Source organism: Mustela nivalis (assembly GCF_964662115.1).
Source record: "Mustela nivalis genome assembly, chromosome: 13".
NCBI classification, from domain to species: Eukaryota; Metazoa; Chordata; class Mammalia; order Carnivora; family Mustelidae; genus Mustela; species Mustela nivalis.
In genome coordinates, this window is record NC_139032.1 from 81,559,847 (window position 1) to 81,575,970 (window position 16,124).

The 16,124-nt window shown below is 38.2% G+C and overlaps 1 protein-coding gene and 1 long non-coding RNA gene across 2 annotated transcripts in view; both read left to right on the top strand.

Moving 5' to 3' along the window:
* LOC309846545 overlaps positions 1–16,124 on the top strand; it is a 762,900-nt gene that overhangs the window by 547,807 nt on the left and 198,969 nt on the right. The window lies entirely within an intron of this gene.
* Positions 4,220–5,197, top strand: LOC309847238 (olfactory receptor 1L3-like; the record flags this gene model as incomplete). Its single annotated transcript, XM_082697184.1, has 1 exon — positions 4,220–5,197. One exon carries the CDS (start codon positions 4,220–4,222, stop codon positions 5,195–5,197), a length of 978 nt encoding a protein of 325 aa, XP_082553310.1.

A 16,124-nucleotide genomic window follows, 5' to 3' on the forward strand; every position in this document is an offset into this window, starting at 1 on the left:
GACTCTGAGGTATAGAGTCTGTGTGCTTTCATGAATTGAGTAAAAGACCTAAGCCTGATGGCTTTCCCAAGTGGTGGTTGCAAAGAATCATTATCAAATATCCAAGCAGCTGACCTAAAGTTGGGTTAAAAGTTAGAACTTCCCTATGACCCTGCGATTGCACTCTTGGGTATTTACCCCAAAATTACAGATGCAGTGAAAAGAAGGGCCTTCTGTACCCCAATGTTTATAGCAGCAATGGCCACGGTCGCCAAACTGTGGAAAGAACCAAGATGCCCTTCAACGGACAAATGGATAAGGAAGATGTGGTCCATATACACTATGGAGTATTATGCCTCCATCAGAAAGGATGAATACCCAACTTTTGTAGCAACATGGACGGGACTGGAAGAGATTATGCTGAGTGAAATAAGTCAAGCAGAGAGAGTCAAGAATCATATGGTTTCACTTCTTTGTGGAGCATAACAAATAGCATGGAGGACATGGGGAGAGAAGGGAGTTGAGGGAAATTGGAAGGGGAGGTGAACCATGAGAGACTATGGACTCTGAAAAACAATCTGAAGGTTTTGAAGGTACAGGGGGTGGGAGGTTGGGGGAACCAGGTGGTGGGTATTATAGAGGGCATGGATTGCATGGAGCACTGGGTGGGGTGCAAAAACAATGAATACTGTTACACTGAAAAGAAATAGAAAAACAAAAAACAAACAAAAAATAAAAAATAATATTAAAAACAACAGTTTAAGGGACCTCTGAGGAGTGTCTGGGTGGCTCAGTCATTAAGTGTCCGCCTTTAGCTCAGGCCACCATCCCAGAGCCCTGGGATCAAGCCCCATGTTGGTCTCTCTGCTCAGTGGGAAGCCTGATTTTCCCTCTCCCACTTCCCCTGCTTGTGTTCCCTCTCTTGCTGTGTCTCTCTCTGTCAAATAATAAATAAAACCTTTTTTTTTTAAGGGACCTCTGAGACAACATCATGCATACTGACATTCACATTATAGGGGTCCCAGAAGGAGAAAGAAAGGGACAGAAAACCAGTTGAAGAAATAATGGCTAAAAACATCCCTAACCTGGTGAAGGAAATAGACATACGAGTCTAGGGAGCACAAAGAGTCACAAATAGGATGAACCCAAAGAGACCAACACCAAAACTGACTATACTCAAAGTGTCAATAGTTAAAGATGAAGAGAGAATTTTTAAAGCAGAAAGAGAAAAAAAACCTAGTTAAGTACAAAATAACACCTGTAATAGTACACTGGTAAGCATGGCTATTATCAAAAAGATAAGCTATAACTAGTTCCATAAGAATGCAGAAAAAATAAAATGCACTGTTGGGGAAAGTGCATAAAGGTAAAACCACTATGAAACACAGCATAGAGATTCCCCCCAAAATTAAAAATAAAACCACCATCAGATCCAGCAATTCTATGTCTGACTATTTATCTGAAAACACCAATTTGAAAAAGATACGAGCACCCTTGTGTTCAATGCAGCATTATTTACGATAACCAAAATGTGGAAGCAACCCATCTATCAATAGATGAATAAAGAATATATATATGTATATATATACATATATATATATGTATATATATATGTATTTGTTATTTTATATATATATATGTATTTGTGTGTGTGTGATGAAATATTATTCACCCAATAAAAAGATTGAAATCTTGCCATTTGCAACAACTTGGACAAATCTAGAGGACTGTGCTAAGTGAAATAAGTCAGACAAAGAGAGACAAACACTGTATCACTTCATTTATACATGTAATCTACAAAACAAAACATGAGCAGGATCTTAGATACAGAGAGCAATCAGGTAGTTCACAGAGGGGATTAGGGTGGACAGGGAAGGGGAATGGTTGAAATAGGAGAAAAAGATTAAAAGGCTCAAACTTCCAGTTATAAAGGGGATGAAAGTTACAGCTTAGGGGATATAGTTAGCAATATTGTAACAACTTTGTATGGTGGCAGATGGTAGCTAGATTTATACTGATGATCACTTTAGAATGTTCAAAAACTATGTCCTTGTATTAGCAGTTCACTAAATTAGCACTGAAATTAATTATTGTATGTCAATAATATTTGGGCAACAAAATAAATCAAGATAAACTTGAGGGGAGAGCAGAAGATATTCACGATGTTGGGGTGCTCTGAGATAGTTGTCTTTTAGACAAATGGAAGCACTAAGGGAGTGTCCAAATCAAAGCTTTATAGGTTCAAGGAAAGAAACTAGACCCAGATGTCCTTGCCTTGCACTGTATCCTCAGTGCTACAAGGGACATAACAAGGTAAGCCCTCAGAGAGGTTGCAAGAGCCAGGGACAGAAAATTATTATCTATCTGGACACCTACAAAAGGCTAAGGACAATGTTTCATGATGCCCAGACTGTTGAGGACAGGGATGTGGGCCACTTGGGGAGGGAGAAGATATGCAATTCCTCTCGATCCTTGGAGACAATCCTGCACAAAGTTAATGTGTTTTTCTTCTTATTCTCTCCCCCAACAAAACACCAGAGATTTAGTGACAAAGCATCAGAGGATACTCCCATTAAGGAAGAGAGGGCTGTAAGTATCTATATCTTGGGAAGGATGGTAAGAATCCATGGAAAGTAACATTCAGATTTAAGAAGCATTAGATTTTCTAATATGTGGCCTCTTGGCGCAGTTTGTCTTCTTTCTTACCAATCATTCCAGGGAGCAGAACACATGAGGCAAGACTTTAATGTCCTTCCCAGGTAAGAAGTGAACTTTGAGAATGCCTGATAAGAAGGTGTGAATATCTGATTTCAGACAGATAATTTTTCATTACTGGACGCTAAGAGAGCTAACTTCTCTTTGAGCTAAATGTTGATATATATATTCTGCAGTTGAATCTTTCTTTACCCAGTCTACTTGTGAGTCACATTCCCCGGACCTCAAAATATGAAATATTAGCCAAAGAACATGAAAATTCACTCCCTCTCTCTCACTTTCCCTTCCTCATGTTTCTTTGCCCTAGACCTATTTATATTCAACTCAACAGTTTTGTATGCCTTTCTTACTTCCACTGCAAATTATGTGGAAAGAAACATCTTGATTTAAAAGAATGGTTCTTTCTCAAATTTTTCATTTAAATTCAATTTAGTTAACATACACTGTATTATTAGTTTCAAGGGTAGAATTTAGTGATTCATGAGTTGCATACAATACACAGTGCTCATTACATCAAGTGCCCTCCTTAATACTCATCATCCTATTATCTCTTCCCCCTCCCTTCCTCGCCTTCAGCAACCTGTTTGTTTCCTAGAGTTCAGCATCTCTTATGGTTTGCCTCTTTCTCTATTTTCTTTTTTTTTTAAGATTTTATTTATTTATTTGACAGACAGAAATCACAAGTAAGCAGAGAAGCAGGCAGAGAAAGAGGGGAAAGCAGGCTTGCCACTGAGCCGAGAGCCCAATGCAGGGCTCCATCCCAGGACCCTGGGATCATGACCTGAACCGAAGGCAGAGGCTTTAACCCACTGAGCCACCCAGACGTCCCTCCCTCTCTATTTTCATCTTACTTTATTTTTAAAGGATGGTTCTTTATCAACCACAAACTAGGTGAAATAGCTATTTCATAGTTATCTAGATGTACATTAACCAATGATAATCTTTATGAGAAGCCAACCTGAATCTGATTCATAGACTGCATCTGTGTTTCTTGTGATTATCAGCCACAGACAAAGGAAGAGGAAACAGGAATCAAGCCTTCTCTCCTCCTTCTCCTCCTCCTTCTCCTCCTCCTTCTCCATCTCACTTTCAATCTGTTTTTTTTTTTTAGATTTATTTATTTAGTTAAGAGAGAATGCATGCTCGGTGGGGAAAGGCAGAAGGAAAGGGAGACAGAGTCTTTAGCAGACTCCAGGCTGAGTGTGGTTCCCAGTGTGGGGCTGAATCTCATGACTCCAAGATCATGACCTGAGCCAAATCCATGAGTCAGACTCTTAACCAACTGTGTCACCCAGGTGCCACCCCTTCAATCTGTTTTCTATAGATCTCTATGTCAAGGATCCTTAAAGAACAAGTGAAAATACACCTTTGGCTTTGTTCATATTCAGGAAGAAAAACATTAGAGTAAATGCCCTATTAGAACTGCTCATTCTCACTGTAAGAACCAGATGGAAAGCTGCATGTCCTAGAGGACATAAGAATCATTAACTGACAGTATCTTTTATCTGTAGGTGCATACAAGTCCATGGGAATGTCCAACCTGACAAGACTCTCTGAATTCATCCTCATAGGACTGTCCTCTCGTCCTGAGGATCAGAAGCCACTCTTTGCCCTCTTTCTTATCATGTACCTGGTCACCTTGGGGGGAAATCTGCTCATCATCTTGGCTATCCACTCTGATCCTAAACTCCAAAACCCCATGTATTTCTTCCTGAGCATCTTGTCCTTTGCTGATATCTGCTACACAACAGTCGTAATCCCCAAAATGTTAGTGAACTTCTTATCAGAGACAAGGACCATCTCCTATGCCAAATGTCTGGCACAGATGTATTTCTTCCTGGTTTTTGGAAACATAGACAGTTATCTCCTGGCAGCTATGGCCATTGACCGCTATGTAGCCATTTGTAACCCTTTCCACTATGTCATTGTGATGAACCACAGGCGCTGTCTGTTGCTAGTGGCCTTCTCCGTAGCTTTCTCCTGCCTCCACTCCCTCCTACACGTCCTCCTGGTGAATCGACTCACCTTCTGTGCATCAAATGTTATCCAACATTTCTTCTGTGATGTCAACCCTGTTCTAAAACTGGCCTGTTCTTCCACCTCTGTCAACGAAATTGTGGCCATGACGGAAGGGATGGCTTCTGTGATGGCCCCATGTATCTGCATTGTCATCTCTTATCTGAGAATCCTCATTGCTGTCTTCAATATTCCCTCAGTGGCTGGAAAATGCAAAGCTTTTTCTACCTGCAGCTCCCATCTCACCGTGGTGACTCTGTTTTATGGGAGTATTGGCTATGTCTATTTCCACCCTTTGTCCAGGTATACTGTCAAAGACCGAGTAGCAACAATCATCTACACTGTACTGACATCGATGTTGAATCCATTTATCTACAGTTTGAGAAACAAAGATATGAAACGGGGCTTAGAGAAACTGATAAGCAGGATTAAGGCTCAAATGGATATGCTTCCTACTACACAAGCCAACAAAATCCATGGATCCTGATTGCAAAGTGCGGGTGTGGGTATATGTTATTATGTACACACACCTGCAAACTCATAGGGGCACACACATGAACACACAAACCAGCATGTTAGAACTTTTTTTTGGAAAAATATACTCTTTGCTCAACTGTAGCTGTACCCTGTACTTTTGTAACCTGTGGTCTCTGTCACACCATGGTTCACAGTACTTTGCATGTCTTGGTATGTATGCTACAATGTAGATCACCTCAATATCTCTCTATTCCAGAAAATCACATTCCCTTTATTCCTTCCATATTTATATGGAACTCCCCATATTTCCTTCATTTATAAATTCATCCAAATTTGGTCACTTGAATTACAAAGAATTTTTGTACATTTATGTGGAAATCTATATATGTGCAAAAATGTTTTGCATTTATAACCATATGAAACCACTCTGTTCCATCTGAAATAGAAGTTTTTTTGTAAGTGGTTGGGTGAACGTGTGTGTGTTACCTCCCTACTGAACTAGGAACTTCCCAACTGCAGAGCCTGTGTCTTCTGATCATGCCATGATACAACAATAGTCCCTTCTATTAATTCTCTCAACAGTTGGATATCCTGGGCTCTGGAGTCATTAGATTCACAAAACCTAACATCAATCACTTAACTATTGGTAAGCTAGCTCTGTGCCTTTGTATGGATTCTGTTCTCTACTCTTCCTGCCTTTCAGAAGCTCAGGTTGCATTCATCAGATAACGCTTCCTGAAACTCCTTGCCCGTGTGCTCCTCTCTTTAAAGATGCCTGTATTTCTGTGTTTTCTATTTGTTACTTTTCTCAGAATGAAGGAAAATTTGTTCTATGTAATCAGAAATGCTTCCTATGTCCACTGAAGACAGAGTCAAAATTCAATGGATGTATTATATGTTGGCTAACTGAACATAATAAAAAAAAAGAAAAGAAAAATCAATAGATGTAAACTACTAGTAAGAAGCTTTCAGTTTGGACTCTGAAAAACAATCTGAGGGTTTTGAAGGGGCGGGGGATGGGAGGTTGGGGGAACCAAGTGGTGGATATTAGAGAGGGCACGGATTGCATGGAGCACTGGGTGCGGTGCAAAAACAATGAATACTGTTATGCTGACAAGAAATAAAAATAAATGAATAATTTTTTAAAAAAAAAAAAAAGAAGCTTTCAGTTTACAAAGCTTCTTTTAAAAAAAAGGTTCTCATTCAGTTGGAAAGAGAATTACATAAGAAAGAAGTTCAATAAATTACTTTACACTTAAGAAATTGTTTTATACTTAAGAACAGCAACAAAGTAAGATTCTCTCTTACTAGCCAGGTGTTTGCATTTTGGAGATGGAAATGTCTAAGTCACTCACATGGTATTTCAGACAAAAAATAGAAGGATAATTTTAATTTTAATAGCTGGATAAGTTTTTTTTTAATTTATTTTTTATTTTCAGCATAACAGTATTCATTACTTTTGCACCACATCCAGTGCTCCATGCAATCCGTGCCCTCTATAATACCCACCACTTGGTACCCCGACCTCCCACCCTCTGTCCCTTCAAAACCCTCAGATTGTTTTTCAGAGTTCATAGTCTCTCATGGATGACCTTTAAATAAAGGAATAACAGCCTTTATATCCCGTTGATTTTGCATCAGTCATCCCTAACCTGGGCAAGGCAGATTCTGGGTGAGGATATATTCCTCAATTTCATTCCTTTATTCCATGTATGGCAAATTAGTTTAACTTCCATGCCAATTCTCATCAGTTGATAAGGACATCTTGTCTTGCTATAGTGAAAAAACTTGTGTCAAACTCTGGGCTAACTACAGAAGGATAAACAAAGATTGATTACAGTGTCTGCTATGGCTGTGGATACAAGACGTACTGGTACATATATAACACGTGAATTTTCACAGTCGTTGTAAGCCTCAGGCCTTGGGCATCTGAGAATGGATTTTGTTTCTGTATCTTCATTTCTTTAGTTCAATTTATTTTTGGTTTTGGGCCTTCAGTCTGTCTAATTGTATCCCAATTCTGACTTTTCTCAACCCAATGTAGTATTTTCTCAGTGAATTTTTTTTTTATACTTGAGCCATATTCATTCATTTCCCACCTCTCATGGGTATCATTGCTCCTTCCAAGTCCCATTTCTAAACTCTCAGGACTTACACAACTTCCCCCCTGATGTCTTCAAAGACACAACAGACTTTTTTGGGGTTTGGTTTGTTTGGTTTTTTTTTTGTTTTGTTTTGTTTGTTTTGTTCAGATTAGTCTGTACTTTTGTACAGACTATACTGACCCCATTGCTGACATCTGAACTTTTTTTTTAATTAACTTATTTATTTACAGAAAAACAGTATTCATTATTTTTTCACCACACCCAGTGCTCCATGCAATCCGTGCCCTCTATAATACCCACCACCTGGTACCCCTACCTCCCACCCCCCAACCCTTCAAACCCCTCAGATTGTTTTTCAGAGTCCATAGTCTCTCATGGTTCACCTCCCCTTCCAATTTCCCCCAACTCCCTTCTCCTCTCTAACTCCCCATGTTCTCCATGCTATTTGTTATGACATTAATAATTAGAAGCCTAGTTAGAAACATTAATAACTAGAAACTATAGAGAACAAACAGATGGTACCGGGGGAGAGGTGGGTGGGGTCATGGGTTCAATAGGTGATGGGGATTAAAGAGTGCACTTGTGATAAGCACAGGGTGTTATATAGAAGTGCTGAATCATTATCTTATATTAACATTAACATTACACAGTCTGTTAACTAACTGGAATTCCAATAAAAACTAAGATGGGATTGGGAGGGAGACAAACCATAAGTGACTCTTAATCTCACAAAACAAACTGAGGGTTGCTGGGGGGAGGGGGTTTGGGAGAAGGGGGTGGGATTATGGACATTGGGGAGGGTATGTGCTTTGGTGAGTGCTGTGAAGTGTGTAAACCTGGTGATTCACAGACCTGTACCCCTGGGGATAAAAATATATGTTTATTAAAAAAAAAAAACTCTCCAAAAGGAAAAAAATAATTAATGTACCACCTTAATTTACAAGTAGGACCTTAGATGCACTGCTAGATTCACAAAAAAAGAAGGAACCAAGTACAACCAAGATGTAAAAAGAAGTTAAAGAAATAGAAAATCATTCTTCATACAGTGTAACTACTGTACTGGCACCTGTATGTCATACAAAGGGAATATAAGTGCTACGTATGAGTATCTGCTTATGGTTCCTCTCTCTACAGGAGATTTCAGACAGGATCATTTTGCACAAAAGAAAAACTGTGGGTGTTTCAGGGGCCCCAAATTTTCCCCAGTACATTCTTGATGAGTTTTAAAGGGAAGAGGAGTCATGAGATGAGATGAGACTGGGGACTGTGAGGCTGAAGGTGCCCATGGGAATTCCTCTGAGCTGGGCTGGCCAAAGTGCACCTAGACATGGGACTTCCACTGGGAAGTTAATCTGTTGTGCCAGAATAGCAACTAAGGTCTAAAGCCAAGGATAAAGGTTCTAATCCCTATATTCTAAAGAATGTTCTAGCACTGATAATCCAAACCCTACCCATCAGGGCTCTTGAAAATCACCTAGCACAAGCTCTACTACCACCAACCACCACCCAAACCTCCTGCTTCCATTTTGCCATTTTTCCTTGGGTGGCATTTTCATTAATAACCTTACAGAAAGAGGCAGTTGAGTTGAGTTGTAGAAGGGGAGACCCAAATTTTCTTGTGTTCCCTGGTCATAATGCCTTCATAATTTCCATCATCTTGTGGGTTAACACTGACCTTTTATCATACATTTTTAGTAGATTTAAAAATACCAACCAGTGTATACCAAGTTAACATGGTAATGTGAGGATAACCAGCATAGATCAATCACCTACAATTTGACTAATGGGAATTAATGACCTCATATTAAAGAAGAGGAAACTGAAATTCAAAGAGGTGAAATGACTTGCCCAAAGTCACCAACAACTAAAAGATAAACAAAATTCAAACTCAGAACTGACTCACTCTGAATCCCAAGTGCCTATCCAACAGCATGGGGAGAAATGGGAGCTATTCGTGACCCCACTTTAACTTGTGTGAGGATATCCTCAAGAATAGCCATAACTGGGGCGCCTGGGTGGCTCAGTGGGTTAAGCCTCTGCCTTCAGCTCAGGTCATGATCTCAGGGTCCTGGGATCGAGCCCCACATCGGGCTCTCTGCTCAGCGGGGAGCCTGCTTCCTCCTCTCTCTCTGCCTGCCTCTCTGCCTGCTTGTGATCTCTGTCTGTCAAATAAATAAATAAAATCTTAAAAAAAAAAAAAAAAAAAGAATAGCCATAACTTTCCCCAGAATCCTTTCTTGGCTCTTATTCCAGAAGAGTTCTGAACCAGATGACTAATGTTCTGACTAGGATATCAACACTTTTATTCTCAATGTACAGCATGTTTCTCTGACTACACAATGAAATGGATGTGCCTGGGTAGTCTGTTTTTTGACTAGGGAGAGTGCTGTGATCAGCTTTGTCCATGGTTATATTGAGAATGACCTAATGTGCTGAGAGGATCCAGGCTTAATTCCCAAGCAACTATTCACAAGAAGACAAACTTTTTCCCCAGAACTCGATTTAATTAGGCTGTAAGGAGCTACCCTCAGTGGTTAATTAGCGTCAAAATAAAGGATCCTGGAGGTTCACCAGCAAGATCTCCCCAGAGACTCATTAATAAAGCTGAGATTGGACCTTGTCCCTCTGAGGAAGCTTCTACCATGATAGTCATTCAGAAACTTTTCAGGCACAATGTCATTAGTGAGTTCTCCTGCTTTCCCCTGGGCTCCTATCAAGGGACCACATTCTGCTCTGATTCTAGAAAGGTAATTGAGGATGCCATAACTCGAAGCCTTTGTCTCCTCCCATCTGAGCCCATTCATGCAAGGGCAACACTGGAAGGAGCTACTGAGTAATCAGTTTTAGAGGGAAACAATGTTTAAACCAGTTCTAGCCAGAACTTTTTCCTTTATATGCTTTGAAGAAAATTATTGAGGCTTAGACATCAACTCCACCAATCCTTTTGGTCTCCTAATTAAAAACCTTTGCAAAGAGTGTCTACTTTATCTAAAGCTGTGGTTCTCAGCCTCCTCTGCCCGTGAAGCATCACCTGGGGAACTTTCAAAAAGATCCTGATGCCCAGGACCACACCCCAGGACAATTAAATCAAAATCTCTAAGATGTAACCCAGGTATCAGTGGTTTTAAAGCTCCCAGGTGATTCCAATGAACACCCAAGGTTGTGAACCACTGATCTCTTTAGGGGAATCCAGTTGGCTTGTGAAATTTGGTAGTGCCACTGTTGTGATTTTAAGATTTAGCATATTACTGACCTTTTTCCCCTGTCTCCTAGATATGTTTTTATATATCATGAGGTATTTATTTAAGGTTTTTATATGTCACTATGTGATGCTAAGAGAGGACACAAAGAAGGCACTGTGTTAAAAATACTTTAACTCTATTTTTCACCTCCCACATTTCTTTCCACTTTTTAAAATTTTCTGAGGCTACAGATAATACATGAATACAGTTTAGTTGTGAAATATCCAAAAAATGAATCCTGGAACACTACATCAAAAATTAATGGAGTTGGGGGAAATTGGAAGGGGAGGTGAACCATGAGAGACTATGGACTCTGAAAAACAATCTGAGGGTTTTGAAGGGGTGGGGGTGTAGGAGGTCGGGGTACCAGGTGGTGGGTATTATAGAGGGCATGGATTGCATGGAGCACTGGGTGTGGTGCAAAAATAATGAATACTGTTATGCTGAAAATAAAAAATAAATTAAAAAAATAAAATAAATTAATGATGTACTGTATGGTGACTAACATAATAAAAAAAAGAGAGAAATTTAAACATTAGTTATAATGTACAAACTAAAAATCCCTCCTGAGTTTCACCCACAGACCTATTAGAGAAATATATCCTTACATATACAAATATAAAGGTTAAGAGCACTTGCTGTGATGAGCACCAGGCTTTGTGTGGAAATACTGAATCACTATATTGTACACCTACAACTAATATTACACTAACATTAGCACTAACTAGCATTAAAGTTTTAATTTTTTTAACTTATTTTTTATTTATTTTTGGCATAATAGTATTCATTATTTTTTCACCACACCCAGTGCTCCATGCAATCCATGCCCTCTATAATACCCACCACCTGGTAAAGTTTTAATTTAAATTCAAGTTAGTTAATGTTAGTATAATATTAGTTGATGAGCACCAGGTGTTATACACTAATGAATCACTGAACACTACATCCAAAGCTAATGATGTACTAAATGGTGGCTAACTGAATATAATAAGAAAAAAACATTAAAAATTTTTTAAATACTCTTTTTTTTTTTTTTTTGTCTGTCTTCTTTTTTTTTTTTTTTTTTTTTAACTTTTTATTTTTTATAAACATATATTTTTATCCCCAGGGGTACAGGTCTGTGAATCACCAGGTTTACACACTTCACAGCACTCACCAAAGCACATACCTATGGAAAGAACCTAGATGTCCATCTACAGATGAATGGATCAAGAAGATGTGGTATATATACACAATGGAATACTATGCAGCCATCAAAAGAAATGAAATCTTGCCATTTGCGACAACATGGATGGAATTAAATACTCTTTAAATAGAAAAAAAATTAAGAGGATTGAAATCACACTAGAAAAATACATTACCTTTGAACTTGACTTTCTATCTAACAAGATGTCTTAAGGATGCTTCCAGGTCATTACTATCTATAATACACTTTTTTTTATTCTATGGTCAACTAAACTTTGACAAAGCAAGAAAATAACATCCAGTGGAAAAAAAGTCTCTTCAGTAAGTGGTGCTGGGAGAATTGGACAGCTATAGAAGAATGAAACTGAACCATTCCCTTATACCATAAACAAACTCAAAATGGAAGAAAGACTTCACTATGTGACAAGAATCCATCAAAATCCTAGAGGAGAACATGGGCAGTTACCTCTTCAACATCAGCCACAGTAACTTCCTTCAAGACTTGTGTCCAAAGGCAAGTGAAACAAAAGCAAAAATGAATTTTTGGGACTTCATCCAGATAAAAATCTTCTTCACAGCAAAGGGAACAGTCAACAAAACTAAGAGGCAGCCCACAGAATGGGAGAAGATATTTCCAAATGACATTACAGATTAAAGGGCTGATATCCAAGATCTTTGAAGAACTTTGTAAACTCCACTCTCAAAAAACTAATAACCCAGTCAAAAAATGGGCAGAAAACATGAACAGGCTCTTACCCAAAAAAGACATACAAATGGCTAACAGACACATGAGAAAATGTTCAACATCACTAGCCCGCAGGGAAATACAAATCAAAACCACAATGAAAACCTTACACCAGTTAGAATAGCAAAAATTAACAAGGAAGGAAACAACAAATGTTGGTGGGGATGTGGAGAAAGAGGAACCCTCTTACACTATTGGTGGGATTGCAAGTTGGTACTGCCACTCCGTTAAACAATATGGAGGTTTCTCAAGATGTTAAGAATAGAACTACCCTATGACCCAGCAATTGCACTAATGGGCATTTACCCCAAAGATACAGAGGTAGTGAAAAGAAGTGGCACCTGTACCCCAATGTTCATAGCAGCAATGTCCACAATAGTCAAACTGTGGAAGAGCTGAGATGCCCTTCAACAGATGAATGGATAAAGAAGATGTGGTCCATATACACAATGGAATATTACTCATCCATTAGAAAGGATGAATACCCACCATTTTCATTGACATGGATGGAACTGGAGGGGATTATGTTAAGTGAAGTAAGTCAAAGAGAGAAAGACAATTATCATATGGTTTCTCTCATATGGAGAACACAAGCAATAACACAGAGAACAATAGGGGAAAGGAGAGAAATCCAAAGGGGTAGAAATCAGAGAGGGAGATGAACCAAGAGAGACTATGGACCCTGAGTAACAATCTGGGGGTTTCAGAGAGGAGAAGGGGGGCAACAGGGTGATGGGTATTGAGGAGGGCATGTGCTGTGATGAACACTGGGTGTTATGCTTAACTAATGAATCACTTAACACTGCATCAAGGACTAAATATGTATTTTAGAGTGGCTAACTGAACATAACACAATGTATTATCATATTTAACTTGTTTATATTTTTAAATAATAGTTTATAATATGAAGCCACCATAAATTTATTCAACGATTTCTTTTTTCCTGAGTATTTAAACCGTTTCTATTTTCTCTTGTATCTATTACAAATAATAATACTATGAACAACTTGTGTACATAAATTGTTCAAATGTGTACACATACATTGTTCAAATGCCTTATATACATAAAAGTGGAATTTGAGACATACTGTCAAGCTGCTCTCCAAAATGGCTGTGTTCATTTCTGGGCCTATCCGTACTAGAGGAAGCACATTTCTCCTCACACATTGAACACCATGTAGTACCAACATCTTCTATGTTTGCTAATATACTGGTCAAAATAAATAATACTTTATGTCCTTTATATGTTAATTGGTCCTTTCTATTTCTTCCACTGTGAATTACCTGTCGATATCCTTTTCTCATTTTTCTACTGAAGTATTAGTCAGAATGGATTTCTACACTGCAAAAGTAAATTAATCCCCAAATTTCAATTGGGGAGATTTGCTTCACACAGCAAAACTTTATTTCTTGCTTGCACAATACATCTACTACGGGTCACCAGGGCTGTTCTATGGATAGGGATTCAGAGAAAACCACACTGACAGAGGTCACCGCAGCTTATCAAAAACCTATGGTCTCCTTGGCAGGGAAAGACAGATTGGAGAATTTCATGTGGTTTCCATTGCCTTAATCCTGACATAACACACATCACTTAAACTCATATTTGTTTGGACAGAAGTTGTCATGTGTTTATTGCAAACTGCAAGGAGTGGGAAATGAAAGTTGTTGTACGGAATATTTGATAAATATAACTGTTCCTTTCACAATTGGAGTATGTGTCATTTTCTCACTGATTTTTTTGGAATCCTTTCTATTATATGAATACATATATATATATACATCATCAGTATTTTCTCCAAATCCTCTGACTCGCTTTTAACCTTATTCATAACATCATTGGTCACACACTCATATAGTCAAATAGCCCATCTTTTCCTTTACAGCTTCACAGTTTATATTGTGCTGAGAAGGGTTATTCCATCCATAAAATTACAAAAATATCCTCCTGTATTTCCACATTAGAGTTTTAGGGATTTTTACTTTTAAATCTTCAAATCCATCTGGAATTTTTCATATGTGGTATAATGTCAAGATCTAAATTTATTAATCTTTTAATTGAATATACATTTGTCCCACAATTTTCTTTTTTGCCACATCCACAAAAACTAAGTGTCTTTTTATTTAGGCCTATCCCTGGATTCTATTCTGCTCCATCAGCTAGATTTTACATTCCATCATAATACTATGCTGTTATAACTAGCAAAGCTTTGTTGTATGTTTTTCTAACTGGGAAGACAAACCCATCATCATTGTTCTTTTTTGTTTTTGAAATTATATTGTTACTTTTGTACGTTTTCTCTCTAACAAGTTTTAGAGTAGACTTGACATATTCTATAAAGAACCTTTTTAGAATGTTGTGAGTCTATTGAATATATGTATTAATTTGGGGAAACTGACATTTTTTATTTAATGTTCAATGATTCATTAGTTGAGTCTTTCAACCAGTGCTCATCATATCGCAGTTTTACTATATTATTTTCCCATCCAGGAATATGGATTATGTGACCAACTGGTCACCCTCTACTACCCACTACTTACAGGTCTTTGCTATCAGTTTTCTTTAGGAAGAGATCATTCCTAGTGAGATTTTTTTTTAATATCACAACATTGTAAACAGAATACCTTTTCACTGTTCTGAAGGAGGCCCCGAGCTATTATATGATATTATCATTGCAGAGTTTCAGATTGAGATAGCATGCATTTTGCCACAAGGGTAAATGACTGTCTTCATTGGACAGTATCATCTCTGGGGAGATTACTGATATTAGTTCCTCATGGAGTTGCTAAATCTAGCAGCCCTGCAGTCTTCTGGTGTGTCCAGAAGTATGTGGTTAGGGACTTGAATTTGGGAAAATGAGAAAATGGAAAAGGTGACTTTCCTCTGGGAGAGATAAATTTGCCATAAGATTATGCTGCCAGGATAAGGAAAGAAAAGATCAGAAGGGAATCCCCTTAAAAAAGAGTACACAGCCAATGGCATCTAGGGACAGTAAGATCAGCCACCTAATTTTACAGTTTTCTCCACTGGTATCTCTTTGTGTAACCTTCAAGTCTTGGTAGACACAGCCTTGAGAATTGTGTGTTTTGAGAAATAATGAGAGATATAATCAAACTTTGCAGTGAAAAAATCAGAGCTAACAGCAGCAGCATAGATAAACCCACAGGAGGACAAGCAAGGATATTCTGTCTTGAGTATGGGGAGTATGGCCCAGGACCACTAACTTTTCTTCTTCTTCTTTCTTAAGGTCTTATTTTGGTTCCAGTTAGTTAACATACTGTGTTATATCGGTTTCAGGTGTACAATACAGTAACTCAACACTTCCATATATCACCCTGTGAGAGGTGAGTTTTCAAGGGAGAAGCAACTCTTCTGAAGGATGAAGAACTTGTACACATTCAGGTTATATACATTCTATCACTAAGATTCATGCAAAGCTCTCATTCCATGCCATAAATATAGAACAACACTCCTCTTCTTCTTAAAAAATGAGTAAAGTTGACATTACTCCATGTTAATTCTATATAATTACATATCATGACAAACCACTTAGAAAACACGGGCTGCCACCAAAGGCACCCTTTGAAAGATGCAGACCAGAGAAGTAATGAAATAGTTACTTGTATTTTTATATGTATTTTATAGTTGCTTGTAATTTA